At 41.7% G+C, this 16,441-nt stretch overlaps 1 protein-coding gene across 5 annotated transcripts in view; it reads right to left on the reverse strand.

Annotated features, from left to right (window-relative positions):
* Positions 1–16,441, reverse strand: part of GHR (growth hormone receptor) — a 272,004-nt gene that overhangs the window by 61,974 nt on the left and 193,589 nt on the right. For all 5 annotated transcript variants that reach the window (XM_049648702.1, XM_049648701.1, XM_049648698.1 and 2 more), the window contains one exon: positions 13,005–13,070. In XM_049648702.1, coding sequence (XP_049504659.1) covers positions 13,005–13,070 — 66 coding nt within the window. The remainder of the gene's footprint in view (positions 1–13,004; positions 13,071–16,441) is intronic.

A 16,441-nucleotide genomic window follows, 5' to 3' on the forward strand; every position in this document is an offset into this window, starting at 1 on the left:
CTGACAGCTTGGAGCCTGGAGCCTGCTTCTGATTCTGTGTCTCTCTCTTTCTCTGACCCTCCCCTGTTCATCCTCTATCTCTCTCTGCCTCAAAAATAAACATTAAAAAAAAATAAAAAATTAATACGAATATTATACCTAACAAATTAATAATGATCCCTCAATACCACTAAATGCCCAGTCTGTGCACAAATTTCTAAAAAATATCTTTAAAAATGTCTTTTGACAATTCATTTGTTTGAATCAGGATGCAAACTAGGCCCACACAATGTCTTGTCTGTTCAAATCCATGACATTTCTTCTCTCTTCTTTTTATTGTGATTTTTTTTTTTTTTTGGTTGAAGATATTTTCCTTCAGCTTATTGCATCTTAGAGTCATTTACAATGTTCCTATGCCTCTTATTTCCTATAAACAGGCAGTAAGACCTAGAGGCTTAATGTAATTCAGCTTAACACTCACGAAAAGAGTCTATCATGGGTGGTGTGGCAAACCCCTGTGTCAGGGACATATGATATCAGACGTTGGTAAGATTGATCTGGGTTCAAAGTGTTGTCAGCCTGAATCACCCAGAACAGAGTTCACTGAAGTATTTTATCATTCACTGACAACCTTGCCCAAATCTATAATTTCATTAGGGGTTCTAAACTGGTGATTTCTAATCCTACCATTTCATCTATATGTACATATTCATACACATATTCATATTTATAGACACATTCACATGCTAGCTAATGCATATATTAGCAAGAGAGAGACACAAGAAGAAAACATTTCTTCACCAACTATTCAGTTACCCTGAAATGCAATTCATACAAAAAATTCAAAGAAATAGCGTATTTCCCTTGATGTATCAATTTTTAGAATAATGAGTACATACCCTTGTAACCTCCAAAGGTGACCATTTAAAACAATATATTGCTATGAACTTACTGATGAATCAAATTTTGATGCCATTGTTGAGAGACTGGAATTACAGGAATAAAAATGATGAAGTCATTTCTCCTTTTTCGGCTATTCTGGGCATTTTGGAGAAAAAAAATGCACATTGTGTAATGTTGGCTACCTTTCCTTTTCCACTCCCCCTTTCTCCACTCTATCATCACAATCCCTCTGAAAATAGCAGAAGGCAAGACCAGAGACTAGATGACATCTAAAAATCCACACACCTACACAAACTTTCCAGACAACCCTGGTGGATATTTACTGAAGGATGCACTCATACTCAGAGAGGGATCAGTACACCCTAAATGTCTGAACACTCACATGCTAGACGCACAGCATGCCCAAATCACTGACCAGAGCTGTGAAAGTGCCAGTTACCTGCAGCCTGTGCTCTGAAGCAGTAATAGATAATCCCTTGAAAAGAAATTCCCCAACCAACTATTTTCAGGAAGTGCTAATTTTTTTTCTTTTTCTGGGACAATCGTAATGCACCCAAGCAGATTAGAGAATCTGAGTAGTTCTGCAGTAAAGAAGCCTGTTTAACTCTGCATGGCCTAGTATTTCCTAAGCACTGGGGAAATGGTGGGCTAATACATGAAGGGCAGAGTTCTTTGCAGGAGTGTGCAGAGTATCATTTTTGGAGGGGATTTTTTTTCATATATATGTGTAGTGGGTTAAATTGTATCCTTCAAACATATGCCCAAATCCTAATCCCTAGTACCTGTGAAATGTGATCTTTGTTTGAAAAAGGGTCTTTGCTGATATAATTAAGGTAAGGATCTCAGAATGAGATTATCCTAGGTTAGAGCTCCAAATTCAATGATGGGTATCCTTATAAGAGACAGAAAAGGAGAACAGACACAGAGCCAGGGGAGAGGCCTGTGAAGATGGAGACAGAGAATGAAGTGATACATCTACAAACCAAGGACCATCAAGGATTGGCAGCAGTTTCCAGAACCGAGGAGAGAGAGGCATGGAACAGATTCTCCCTCAGGGCCTCCAGAGAGAATAAACAGTGATGACACCTTGATATTTGACTTGTTGCCTCCATAACTGTGAGAGAATAAATTTCTGTTATTTTAAGCCACCAGGGTTATGGTACTTCGTTACAGCAGTCTCAGGAAACTAATACAATACCTATGAGCTCCATCAATGCAGGTCTGAGGGAGACCTCTGGCATTTGTATTTATTGAAAATGTCCACAGGTGATTCTGATGGACACACTCACCAAGAACCAGCATTTTAGGATCTTGGGGGTTGAAGGGTTAGTCACCTGCTTATATTGACATCCTGTTAGGATTTTAGTCTGTGGCTGTGGCTCTGGATGCACCAATCAAGCCTCCAGCCCTTTATCTCCAGGTCTCTGCTTTTCAAAGAAAGTAGCCCAGAAAAAATATTTATGGGCCATCCCTTAAGAGGTACATTAGAACTGTTACAGGTGGTGACAGTGGTCAAGGCTGTGTGAGTAGAGGAAAGGATTTACGGGCTCAAACAGGGGAGGGAGACCAGCTTTTGTCAGATGAATCATATGATCTCACTTGAAGGGAATTCTCATTTTGCAGCCCAAATAAAGCTGAGCTTCCCTTTTTTTGGTAGTTGAGAAATCTTGGTCTCCTAAGACTTCTAATCCTTCTGGACTCAGTTTGCTTCTTTCACTCAGCTGCCTGAAAAGGCTGCTTCTTTCATCCCAGACTCTTTCCATATGAAAATATTTTATTTCTTTTCTTAGTTGTTCTCTTTCTTAGCAGCCTAGCTTCCCCAGGTATCTTTTTGATATACTTATCTCCCAGGCTTTGGGTATCTCCAAAAGGAGCTGGAGACTCCTCTCTTGTCCTGGCAATAATTGATGACTAATAACAAGGTACCTGCTTTTATAAAAACCTCAACAAGGGGAGGTATGCAGGGCAGGAAGGAGTTGGCATGTGTTATTCTGGTTTGAAAACTCACATTGAGGCTGACTATACCCTAAGAGATTATTTAGTCATGGTTTAGCCAAGATTGTTCAGTCACAAACTAAATTTGGGGGAAGGCACCAAAGAAAAATTTCATCTAATTCACAATTTTTGCCTTCATCCAAGAAAGGCAGGGTATTTAGAGTAGGGCATAGGGGGAGACAATGGGTAAGGATAGTGAGGTGTCATGAAGTAGGGTGGAAATTATCCCCCCTCTTTCTGTTCCATTGAGCTCCTGCTCCAATGCTCCGGCACAGCCACAGTTCACCTGTAGCGTGAGTCAAATGGGCTGTCATAGGTGCTGGCCTGAGTATGTCACCACTAGTTAATGTATTATTTGTTGCGGCTGTGAAATTTGATCCAGGAATCCTCCTTAGAGCTGAACTCCTGAAGCAAAAACAAATTTTAAGTTAGTGACTCCATATAAGAGAACCCTAACAATAAAACAGCACACGATTATTGTCAAAGGAATCATCCAGATAGTAAATGTTCCTTGGGACTGAGTTTAGTCTAGCAGGGGGTAAAGATGCTTTTTGGAAAAGTAGACTGTTTCGATGACACACACTTCAGTGATCTGTACAGCCTCATCTCTTGTCTATGCCTAAGGACAGTCTTTCAGGGAAAAGAGGAAGGAAAGGCAATAACATTTCACTAGGTACCAAACATTTTACCTAATCCTGCCTGCGAAGCAAGTAGGCTGGGCTTCAGGCTGCCCTTTTGCTCTCTTCCCCAGCACCCTCTTCCTTAGGAAGAGGCTCTTGCCCGGAGCCCATGTCTTGTCCTCTGGTGTCTAGAGTGTGGCAAACCCCTCAGGCTTCCCCTTCCAATGCCCCCTGCTTCCCTGACTTAAACAGGCTAGTCCAGATGGCGGTGCTCGTGGCAGGACCCAAAAGCAGGGCTTCTGGGACGAGGGTCTCTCAGGACATGAAATTAAGCTTTGCACTCTTTTAAGAGATTAAAGCAGAATGAAAAAGACATGTCCATAACATTAAAATTTATTTGTTAAATCAATTTTCCTCAAACTGGGCTATTCAAACATTCTCTGAAATCTGTGAGAATTTTATTTTCTTAAAATATATACTACTCAGATGTGAGATATACTATATAAGATCTAGCCTCTTTCCTACTGCCCCCCCACACCCAGTAGCAATGAACTTAAATTGGAGATAAGCTTTGGTGAGTGGGGTCAGGAGGGAGGGAGGGTACTTCCGGGGGCCCAGGCCACTACCGCTCTTTCTACCACTCTGCAGTGACAGCAGTAGTAAAGACCATAAAATAGCTAACAAGTATTCCATACCTATTTTGTGCCAGGAATTTTTCTATGTACCTATTTGCTCCTCACAATGACCCTTAAAGACAGCTGTTGACACCTTCGTTTATAGCTGGATAAGTTGGAGCTTGTGGCATATTGGCAGGATGCTGGGGGCATACACAGAAGGCAACTTGTGGTCTCCACTCCCAAACCCTAAAGTCCTCATCAGATAGCCTATGACATCAACTGGAACTAATAAGAGTTTGCCAAAACCAATACTGTCTGATAAGAGCAAATATTTCCAAGGCTTCCGTAGGACCTTCTTCTCTTCCCCATGAGAAAGAAAAATGGCAGAAGAGGAAAATGTATCTATTGCTCTCAAGTTTGAGGAAACAATTATGTTACTCATCTGCGTGTGTGTGTGTGTGTGTGTGTGTGTGTAGGGGGAATTGGGATGCCAAACAAATATCATGATAATCTTCGCTAACACCTCTCCCTCCACTTCCCTTCTAGAAGCAGTTGCTCTCAGGTAATTCCTGGAACTCCACATGATATCAGTTTGACAAATATTAAGCTCCCACTTTGTGCAAGGCCCTGTTTAAATTGTGAAGGAAAGGACAGGGCATATAAAGATGAGGAAGACTATGTCCTTGCTCTCAAAATAACTCACAATCTAGAAGGGAAGACACCAGGTGTACACAAGCCACTTGAGTTGAATGCAAAAGATGGGCAACTTCAAATGCTTTTGGAATTCAGAAACAGAAAAGCTTCACTAGCGGAAAGGATGCTATCCAGGTGCTTCTCCATTTCTTTGGGGTTTGCCTGGCAGGAGCTTCATAGCGACAGGTGCACATAGCCACGTGTGCCGACAGCACTAGACCACAGATGGGCTCGCCTGCAAATATTTGCTTTCCCATTAATTCAAATTTGGAGTTTGAAAATTCTTATTTATTAAAGAATTTTAAGAGAGAATAAAGAAGTGTTCAAGGCTGCTTTTCCATAAAACATGAAAAATCAGAAGTTAGCCTGTAGGAGTAAACACACGATTGCTACTTGAGAATACCTCAAGGACTCATGAAGGCTATTCATCCGAATCCTAACATCGATGGTGATGCTGTGAGGTTTCAGGTTTAGGAGTCTCTTCCATTACACGGTTTCCTAACAAGAGAGTCTTCTGTCTTTATTCTTTGGCTGGAATTCAGTGGCAACAGTCAGTTTATAAAAGATTTACAGACCTGTAAAGTCAGGTTTGCCCTCACACTAGAGCCATGTGATATACTGACTATAATTCTTCATAAGATATGTATTATGTGAAAATGATGATGTATGCAGACAGTTGAGTTGCAAATTATTGCCTGTTTGTTTCATCCATCACCGAGCATTTACAGATGCTTTCATCTGACAGAGTACCAATAACAATGCCACCACTGCCACCACTAATAATAATAATAATAATAATAATAATAAATCCACATGTCCACATTGATTAGAAGATACTTTTAATCTACTTTACAATATAGTGTATTTCAGAAGACTTGACTGTGAAGTAAATTCATATAGTGAATCTAGTATCCTCATTAATGTCAGTTATCAAATTGAAAATAATTTTCTATAGGAGACTAAGAGACAACAACCGATACAAACATGATGACTAGTCTATCCTCAGAGCAGCCATAGACAATCTGAAGCAAATAGGCATGTTTATTTACAAAAGCAAGCATCTAGTCTGGGGACTATAGTTTGCCAAACTGTAGTTTAAATAATTGTTGACCTTAAAAGAAAATAGCTTATTTTGTATCACAGATTGCAAATTACATGCAAATCAATTTCTTATAAATCATACTTTTTTTGAGAGAGAGAGAGAGAGAGAGACAGAGAGAGAGAGACAGAATGTAAGCTGGGAGAGGGACAGAAGGGGTGAGAGAGAATCTTAAGCAGGCTCCACACTCAATGCACAGCCCAAAGCAGGGCTTGATTCCATGACCCTCAGATCATGACCTCAACTGAAATCAAGAGTCAGATACTCAACTGACTGAGCCACCCAGGTCCCCCTAAATCATACCTTTTTTTTTTTTTTTGGAGTATTGGCCTTTTCTTTTTTAAAACTTTTTTTTATTTCAGAGGGGTGGGTCAAGGAGGGACAGAGGGAGAGAGAGAGAGAAAGAATCTTAAGCAGGGTCCATGTTCAACACAGAGCCTGATGTGGGGCTCGATCCCATGACCCTGGGATCATGACATGAGCCAAAATTAAGAGTCAGACACTCAACTGACTGAGCCACTCAGGTGCCCGAAATCATATATTTTAAGAAGCCCTTTGAAAGTTGTATAACTTCTTTTCTAAGTGATACATTTTTCATTTAGTAATTAATCACCTGAGTTATTTCTTACTTAAATATGTTATTTCGTATTGCATATATTTGCCATGAGGCATACTCTTATTTGAACTACTATTTAATGGCATGTGTGTTTGAGTTCCATGAATCTTTATAAATGTGATGTAGTATCGTCTTTCTAAGTGTATAGATTAATTTGTATTAAAATCAGTGCACACCTACATAACAAATTCAAATTTTTTCCCCCAATGTACACGTGTATATTATCTGAAGAAACTGTTCATCACAAGTAGAAGCTGGTGTGGTCAAAGGCTCTTCTGGAATGACAGATTCAGGGGTTCTTTCCCTAGAGAGGCTCCTGTGTGCAGAAGCCAGAGCTCTCTTGAGAGCCGTAATTACAGAGTTGGTTTTGAAGAACTCAGCAGTGAATCAGAAGGCTGTAGGCTAGAAGAACTCCAAGGTCACAATCAACATTGGGAGGCTTTAGCTTTCTAGAGTCTAAAAAGTATTCACCACCCACTGAGGTCACCCAGGGTGAAAGAACGTTTATCTTGGATTTCATCCTTGAAAAATGTGTGTTATGCTTTGGAAGAGAAACCAAACTAGAAATTGGTGTATAGAGCACACAAAGGGCCCACTGGGATTTTTAGGGAGTTACTTAGTCATCCTTTGCAGACTTAAAAAAAAATCAGTCACTTCTAAGATTCAAGGCTTTTAGAGGCCTATGTCCACAGATTTCTAAATACTTTCTTATTGTTTGGGTTCCAGAAGAAAGAAAAGACCTTGATAAATGTTTATAACCAGTAAGGAGCTGCAAGTACTTGAGGAGGCTGGCCTTGAGCTGCAGGCTTACTTCCCACTCCCACAGTGCCACTAACACTGGCTGATGCATCTGCACAGAGAACAGCTCTCTTGTAGATTAAGTAGTAAACGTCTACCTACCCCCGATTGTGGCTCAGCAAATTGCTAGGAATTGAGGAAGGATAAAAAAGTTAAGACCTAGTATTTATCTTACAAAGAATCTTTATCTCCCAACAATTACATGTGAAAACAGGACAGTGTATGATAAAACACGAACAGCTGGAGAGTAATGGCAGGCATTGTCTGGGTGTTTGGGGCTGGAAAAAAGTCACTGCCAAGGCCATATTTTGCCTTGTAATTGAACACTGTTATTTGAGTTATCAATAATATGCATTGTCTACACTTTATTTTGCGTATCCTGGGAGAGATACAAAGTACTTTCACTGACAGTATCTTCTTTACTCTCTTGTTGGTCTTGTCGGTCTAGGGACGTCTTTTCTCTGCACCTCCATTTCTTCTTGTGTAAAGTACGTAATTCTGTCTGTCTTCCTCGTACTTCAGAGAAGCAAGGGGGGGGGGCGGTAAATAGTACCTGTAGGATGCTTGGCGTTACCTGGAGATTAGTGCTATGAGTCAGGAAGGGCTACCACTAGTCTGGGTGCAAGAGAGAGCCAACATAAACACTGTTTCCTTAAAAGGGATCATAATAATCTGTGTTTACTTACTGAATCATTTACTGACTTATTTATAAACAGTCGCCTGTCAAGAATTCAATGTCAGCTTTAATTTCAGAACCCATTGTCAGAACTGCTCTCTAAAGCATGTCTGAAGCTCAAGTTGTTTGTTAGAAGTAAATCCTGCAGATTCTAAGATACCATCCCTGCTCTGACACACTCCCCTGTGTTGTGCTTATTTTAGCCGTATTGTCAGCTAGTCAGCCCATAAAGTTGAAAATATCTGATGAAAAAGAATGCTCAAAGCTGAGAGGGTAATTCAGCTTGGATGGGGGCAATGATGGGTCACAGGCAGGAGTGGGGCTATGCTTCCCTCAGCAGCTGAAGTGCCAACAGAATACCACAGTGATGACATAGAGGTCCTGTGACATACCCTAAGACTAGACCATGACACCAGTCCCATGACCTGAAGTTAAGGTTCTGTGGAAGGCTTTTGGGAAAGACTGTACGTGTTTATAGCAATGGACAAGAGAAATTTTTCTTCCTGTATATATTTGTCCCTCTCCTTTCATAAATGCCTGCTGGAGGGCATAGAGGTGCTCTGTGCTAGCCAAAGAGTAATTATGCTATCAGGGAAAACCTGGATTTTTTTTACATGTGTGCGTGTGCGTGTGCACAAAATCCAGAAACTACTCATTAAGCACTTGGCATGTGTCAGGCACTGTGGGAGACAAGGACGTATACAATAGAGCCTCTACCCTTGAGGATAATATAGTCTATTACAAAGGAATAGAAAGCATACACAAGAATCCATTAGGTTGAAACAAATGACATGATATTAAGGTCCAAAATAAAGCTGAGTATAGGACATTTCATCCAGTTCAATCCTAATACCTGTTGGAATAAAATAAGGGCCACGAGAGAACACAATAAACACCATGGGGCCAGATACTATTCTAACTCTTTTAAATATATCAACACTTATAATTCTCACAACAGCTATGAGGTAGGTACTGCTAGCACCCCTATTTTAGAGACAAACAAACAAACAAACAAACAAAAAACAAACAGCCAAGGTACAGAGAGCTTATGAGACTTAGGAAAGATCACTCAGGAAGTACGTGGTAGATCGGGGACTTAAACAGTCTGTCTTGCTATCTTGCTCCACAGGCTGAGTTTTGAAAAGTACTGTGTTATATACTCTTTCCTTAAGAGAAAGCAAGGAAGGCCTACACAGATTCCAAGATGGAAGTACTCATCCTCTTGGGGGATAAAGTGATATTCGAAATATGCCTGAAAGAGAACAATCCATGAAGGATGTTCCTGACTCAGAGGAAAGAAGAGGGAAGTTCTGGTGAAGGGGTTATTAGGAATAGATACAATGAAGCAGGAAAAGCAGAGACACGAACGTGGGTATCCATAGCATACAAGGGCGATAAGGCTAGAAAGGCACTTAGGATCCACATGATGGACCTTCTTGAATGCCAAGGAGATGAGCTTCTTCATAAGGTAGAAAATAGTGGGGGGCTACCGAAGGTGTTCAGGCATAAGAATCACTGCGTGAGACGTAGGCAGGAAGAATGAACATGGGAGCAGAGAGCAGGATGGCCTGGAATAGGGAAAAGCAGGAGGTAACAGAGAGAAATTAGCAGATGAGGACAGGAGTCTGGCTAAGACCATAAGATACGGACATGTAAAGGTGATGATGACTGTATCAAACTTCTGTCTCATAATCATGTTTCTATTGAAAAGTAACTTACGATGTGAAGGAAGTTGTTTGTGAGCTTATAAAACTGTAAGCAATTCATTTGTTGTGCCCATCTAAGATGATAATCTTTTGGAATCCTTTCAAAACTTAACTCTGACCTCGGTCATTATGTTTATGTTCAGAATGCCCATTTTCATAAAATCTTGGACTCATTTATGCTCCAAATGCCAGTCAATGAAACTTCAATATTTTCCTCCGGTTGGATATTCATTTTAATTTCAGGTGGAAATGCCATTGATCTCAAAATTTACACTCTCACAGCAATATGCAGTAAATTCAGTGAAAAGGAATGGCTTTTAAAAGTGAGATAACAAAATCTCTTTCAGAAAGATGTGCAGGATATAGAAGTCTGTCAATGCTGCTTAGCAATGTAATTTGGTGTACAATCCGCACCTAAAGTGGAACCTGGGGGCTGATGGTTAAGGGCGTCCAAACAGTTAGAAAGTGCCTACATCACTGGCTTACTACAGAAAACCCATCATGAGAAGACTTTGGGCTTCCTGGTACAGAGGTGTTTGGCAGGCACTTAGGCAGTGATTCCAAATCTGGAGACAAAGAACATCTGTGTTTCACAGAAGGGACAAAAAGGCCCACACTTGGGTCAGACCCTGGCCAATGCATCCCCTTCTACTGTTACCATATCGTAGCCTTTGCCTGTAAGGAAGCTGTCCTCGGAGTATAAACCATTTGATTCCTAGGAGTCCTGCCCACAATGGGAACAGGGTAATTAATGTGTAATTAACACAAGTGGGGAGATCTGATCCTCCATGAGGGTTCCAGCCAGCCCAGAGGCCCCATAACAAAGGGTGCTTGTGGGAATTGTTAAATGTGGAGAAGGATGGGTAACCAGGGAGCTATGAAGGGTGCTTCCATTTAATTAATTCATATGCAAGGTACCGTTCAAGGTACCATGTTCAAGGTACCGTTTTAGGCCTGGTGAATTACACAACTCTAAATAAGATCCAGCTGTTCACAATCCCGATGGGGAGATAAGAGAAATATGCAAATAGCTCTACTGCAAAGCAGCATTTGATATATTCCTTAAAAGTGGTATAAAATAGCATGATCTCCCTCGAAGACGAGCATGGAGAAGGGAAGTACTGCTTCGGGCCAAGCACTGTGTTCTGGCTGAGCCTTAAACACGGGCAGGATTTATATTTACGGGCAGGGTGAGGTGGAAGGAGGATTGTTTCAGAAGACTGGCTGAAATGAGCAAGTCCCAGGGGTGGGAAAGCACAGTGTTGTTGGGGAGTACTAAGTAGGGTAGACTTATAAGCGGGGATGAGGGATGTTGGATTTCAGTGGCTTGGGGTAGGTTTGAAGTTTGAAATTTGAGTTGTTTAGAGCAGAGTGATATGTTGGGTTCTTAAAACTGTCATTGGTAGAGGAAGGTGGATACAAGAAGGGAGAGATGAGGAGGGGGGAGAAGGGGAGAGGAGGGAGACTGCTACTCAGGGGTTACTACAATAGCCCCAGAATAAACTACAGGTGGCCTGGAGGGGTGTGGTGGCATCTATTTACGTTAGGTCAGTTCTGCCTGGAATTTGCCCCGAGGGGGTGTAATTTGTTTTTCCTCCATGGGGGTTTTGCTTTGAATCTGAGAATTTAGAAAAATGCACATAGGAAATGTATGAATTATAACTGCGTAATGATCAGACAGTTCACGTTGAACACTAGCTTCGTGTGTGAAGTTATCTCCTGAGTGAGAATATGAGATTGCTGATGTTAGGACAATATCTTACTCATGTCTTTCTTCCCCAGGGTGCAGAGTTAGGGCTGGGTGGCTAGCAAAGAATTAAACGCTTGGGATACAGTGACAGGGAGGTGATAAGAGCACCAGGGTCTGTCGCATCTCAATGAGATGCTCGGATGATAAAGGTGGCCCTGTGTCCAAGCATGTGCACTGTGGAAAGTGTGCACTGGTAGCCACATCCACGGATGGGAGTAACTTTATCCAATCAGTCCTGGGATGGAGGGGAGCTAACTTTTGAAAAGGAGAAGCTGGAAAGGTAGTATTCTGCCTTGTGTGGGCAGGTCAGTATCTCTGTGATACATCACAGAGAAAGGATAATTGGTATTCTTGCTTATCACAAAGACAGAAAATCAACATATGCCAAATGACTTGGCAGGACTTTCTTCAACACGTCTGCCATACCCAGAGGTTGTATTGCAACAAGGCCCAGCGTGACTTTACAAAGAAAATGGGAAAAATCATACGACCCCTCCGAGGGAAAGTGAGGAGCAGAGTCCTACGTGTGTGGAGGAGAGACCAATGCAGGGCGGAGCATGCACATCAGTAAGACATTCTCCTTTCTGAAGTTTTTAATTTTAATTCCAGTACAGTTAGCATACAGTATTATATTAGTTTCAGGTGCACAATACAGTGACCCCACCATTCTATACGTAGGAAGACATTCTTAACTGATTCCTTTTCATTTCCTTGCAGAAAGTAGCAATAAGTTACATTATCTGCTGCGTGAAGGCTTTGAAAAATACTGGCTGGGAGAACCCAAACATCACTAAAAAGCCACCCCTTTTCTAACCCCTCATATTAGGGGGTTATTAGGGAACAGACGAACATGGTGGAGGCTTCTAAAACAGGAGGGATTGAGTTCTGCACACAGGACCAGCATATACGCTCAGACACCATGAAGGGGATCTCTAATGGAGCAGTGGACAAAGTTCCTTGGGAGCACAGAGGCAGAGCAAGTCTTTGGTTCTAGCCGATGTAGAGAAGCGTCCCCACAGAGCTGATGTCTGAGTTCAGTCTTGGGGATGAAGGGGAGATTGTCAGAGGACAAGAGGGTGATGTGCAAAGGCGTTTTAAGGAGAAGAGCTCGCTTGAAGGCAGAATTTTGGATCATAAGACGATATGGTTGAAGGGAAAGCTTTACTGTCAATGAGATCACTAGGTAAATAAACATCTCAAAATCATACTGACAACATAATACACGATTTGTAAAAGGAGGCAGTTCCTAAATTCAATAAACGGATTGTTGGTCCACAATTATTTTATCTTTTTTTCCCCTTCACATTAATTTGGCTTTACTTAACCTCTAAAGACAAGCAAATTAGAGAGATGAAAAAGCCCTCTTGTAGAGAAGCTGAAAAAGACATCCTTTAAAAGTATATATATATATATTTTTGCTTATTTATGCAAATTCAATCAGTCATTTATCCAGGTACCAAATCTCAAATAAGGCAGAGAAAAAAATTGGAGCTTGAATACGGTAAAGCATGGACAGTATCACTGATGACAGAAAAAGGACTGAAATTCTTACTTGTCCCTAGGCCTGGATTAACTCTTTGCAGACTCTGGGAGGCTCTGCCAAGGATAGCTGGTGTGGCTGGAACAGAAAGAGAAGAAAACCATTAGTCATCCCTGTAAAAATGGTCTGATGTGACTCTGTTACAATTTCACTTTCAAGTGACAAAATGTGACCTGGCTCAACCTCACAATAATCCTCTCCCTTGTTTTCTTTTTCTTTTTAAAATTAAAATTGTACCTACCCTCTAAAAAGAACTCATAAATATCAGAGCACATGGAAACCCTGGTGTTAGTCACCTCTGGTCTCATGGCTAGACATGGTCAGAAACAATGGAAAATTGCCTTCCTATAACATCTGAGTCCAAGCTTGAGCCTTGCTTGTGAAAATGCAGAGGGACATAAATTCTCGTTTCAAAACAATATTAAAAACAGTTCAGTCAAACAAGTTTATTCTTGGAAATAAACATGTGAGCAATCTTGGGGGTGGGGTAGGGATGAAGGGAACTGAAAAGTTGCACAGGAGGGACACAGGATTTGTGACATGTGGCATGCAATGAGTCATCTATTCTAAAAGTGGTTATAATTCTATGGGTACCACTATTAGGTTGCATTAAAAACAGGAAAAATGGAAAATGATCAATGCAGTTGTCTTTGAACCTCTGAACCAGGTTGTTTTGCTACAACTGTTGCCACTATGCAACTGTTACCTGGGTGGACAAGGGGATTTCTCTAGGATTCTGCACCTCCGTAGAGGGGCAACGTGGTCCGGGCTCACAATAAACTCTGGGAATCATGTGGAAGCGGGGAAGCTGCTGATGCTTTTGGGCCCCCGTAGAGGTCTGCAGAAACAATGCTAAGAAATCTCTCTCTGATTATGAACAAAGGGCAAGAAGCAAAACAAAGATGCATTGGGCAGCGAGCTGACTCACTCCTGTCTCCCCGAATTTCAGAGTCAGGCGGGTCCTGCCCACCAGCCCCGGTCCACTGTTCAATGTGCTTTTTCACTAACTGCTCCCACTGAGCTACCAGGAGGAAGCAGCTGTCGGGTGTGGTGTTCATAATATAGAACCCAGCAGATGAAGTCAGGATCCTCTCCCTAAACCCTGCAGGATTCTAACCTTTGTAAGATTTTTTTCATTCTGGGCATATCAGTGAGAGCATTTTTCCAAGTGAAGTTAGGCTTTGGGGGTTTTGGTGAGTTAATATTTTAAATTCTGTGCAACTATGACTTCTGAACTATGAGTTCTTTTTATTCTCTCTCTAAATGTTAATATTAGAAGCTCATTTGCTGCCAAATGCAATAAAGAATTATGACAGAAAGCAAAGAGAATACACATTTGCCCAGAATAGATAATGTATTACACATTGATTTTAACGTGACCAGAAGGAAAATTGCATTTTATGAAAATACCCTCAAGTCTACTTGACCAGAGGCCTTGATATCCTCAGTCTTTATTATTACCATTATCTAGAACATGCTCCCCTCCAATTCCTTACCACACATCAGAGAATGCTTTGTTTTATGACCCCTTGCCTTAAGTTGGGCATTAAAACATTATTTCAGTTGGTAAGTTTACATAATTTCTGACTGTAAATGACCTGTTCCACTGACAACTGTATGCACCTTAAGAAACTCGTGACAGCTCAAAGGAAGAGTAAAATTAAATCAATCACAGGACAGCATACAATCCTACGTGTTATTTTGGTCAAAATTATCCAGCAAATGTGTCTCAGCTTAAAACTGGGAACACTAATGGACACCAGTTTCCAGGCACAGATCAGCAGTAAAGCTGACAAATTTCCCCAGAATGATGACTGAGATGGAATGTGGGGGTCAATTATGAGGCCCCAAGGGAGCATGCAGAGCCAAACCCCAGGCCCGGAAATGCCTGGGGAGCCCTGGCTACCCCTGACTCGTCACAAACGAGGATTTTGCTTTCTTTGCAGACAGACATCTGGTGCTTTCCTCTTTATGGTATCAGCATTTGGTAACATTTTCATAAAGCAAAAGTGCTCCTCAGCTAACACTCTCCACAATGTGTGATGAGTCAAGACATAAAAGGAACAAATGGCGTCCTCAAGGAAAGGCCACAGATTTGCACCAGGCCCAAAAGGGTGCTGGTTATAAAAGTAAAACACAATGAATAAAACGGTCTCCTTAGCAAACAAAGGTGTCATGCTAAGTTGCTAATTTTAATTAGTGTCAAAGCTGTCCTTAATGTCTATAAGTGCTGAGCAGTGAGGGAAAAACGAACACATGCAACAATAAGCAGATAATGAACACTCTGACATATTTACATAGGAGCTTTTAAATGCTGCTGTTATAAAATGGTCAGCTGCAGCCCCTGGCCTCAGCGAGCCCACAGTCTTCTGGGTAGGAATCTGTAAAGGAGCAGTGGGATGGCCCTTAGCAAGTCTGGACAAGCTTCCTGGGGAAGGGACTCTTTGAGATGGGTGCCGACCTTGGGATGAACAGGCAATGGAGAGAAAGGGAAAGGCAGCTGGGGCCAGGAGAACCACTGCACAAAAGTGAGACACAGGCTGGGTAGGTAAAGAGCCTCGATCTCTCTGTTGGGAGTGGGTGGAGCAAAGCTGAGCTGGGGTGTGTTGAGTTGGGGGGGATGCCAGGGTGCATTGGGGATGGCCGTTCCAAACAACTTAATTTTGATCCTGCAAATATTGGAGAATTCCTGCTTTGCAGTATCCTGAGTAGAGCTCCTCAGGGTGGACCTGCCCAAGAACAGGACCCCAAGACTAGAACTAGCTGCAATCAGATCTTTCCTACTTATGTGCAACCTTGTACTCAACTTTTAACTATGGCATATATCTGCCCCTGGTTTCTCCGTCTATAAAATGGGGACAGTGACAAGTATCTATACATGCAAGGTTTAAATCAGTTAGTACACGCAATATACTAAATATACAATATAAGTGCTTAGTAAATGTTAGATATTCTTATTATAGCTATTATTATTTTTCAGTTATTATTGCTAGCCATTACCCTGAAAGCAAGGGCCCATCTTTTCCCATGAAGAATGTGACAGTGTTTTTCACGAGGCTGTGTGAGCTTAGGGCTTTGCACTTAGGAGGACAGGATGCTGCCCTAAGCCCAGTGAGACCCTCCACTATTTACATCCTCCTGTGCAGGCTGAATGTAGACAGTGGGACTCTGGGGAGGTGATTTTGGTCAAAGACTCAGGCTGGGACTAAATGCAGTCAATTCTAGTTTTTGTAAGTTAGTGAATTCTCTACTGTACCAGGAAGGGAGCTAGAGGGGAAGAATCAATGTTCTGGGGAGTATCGTAATTTACCAGTGGTGCAGCAATGGCATTTAGACCCAGCTCCGAATAGACCGTGCAAACACAAGTCAATAAACAAAATAGTGCATGTGGCAGCCATTTTACACGTGACGAGAGGTAACGTAAAGGGCCTCACATGGAATCTGCCATA

This window comes from Panthera uncia (genome assembly GCF_023721935.1).
Source record: "Panthera uncia isolate 11264 chromosome A1 unlocalized genomic scaffold, Puncia_PCG_1.0 HiC_scaffold_17, whole genome shotgun sequence".
Taxonomy (NCBI): domain Eukaryota; kingdom Metazoa; phylum Chordata; class Mammalia; order Carnivora; family Felidae; genus Panthera; species Panthera uncia.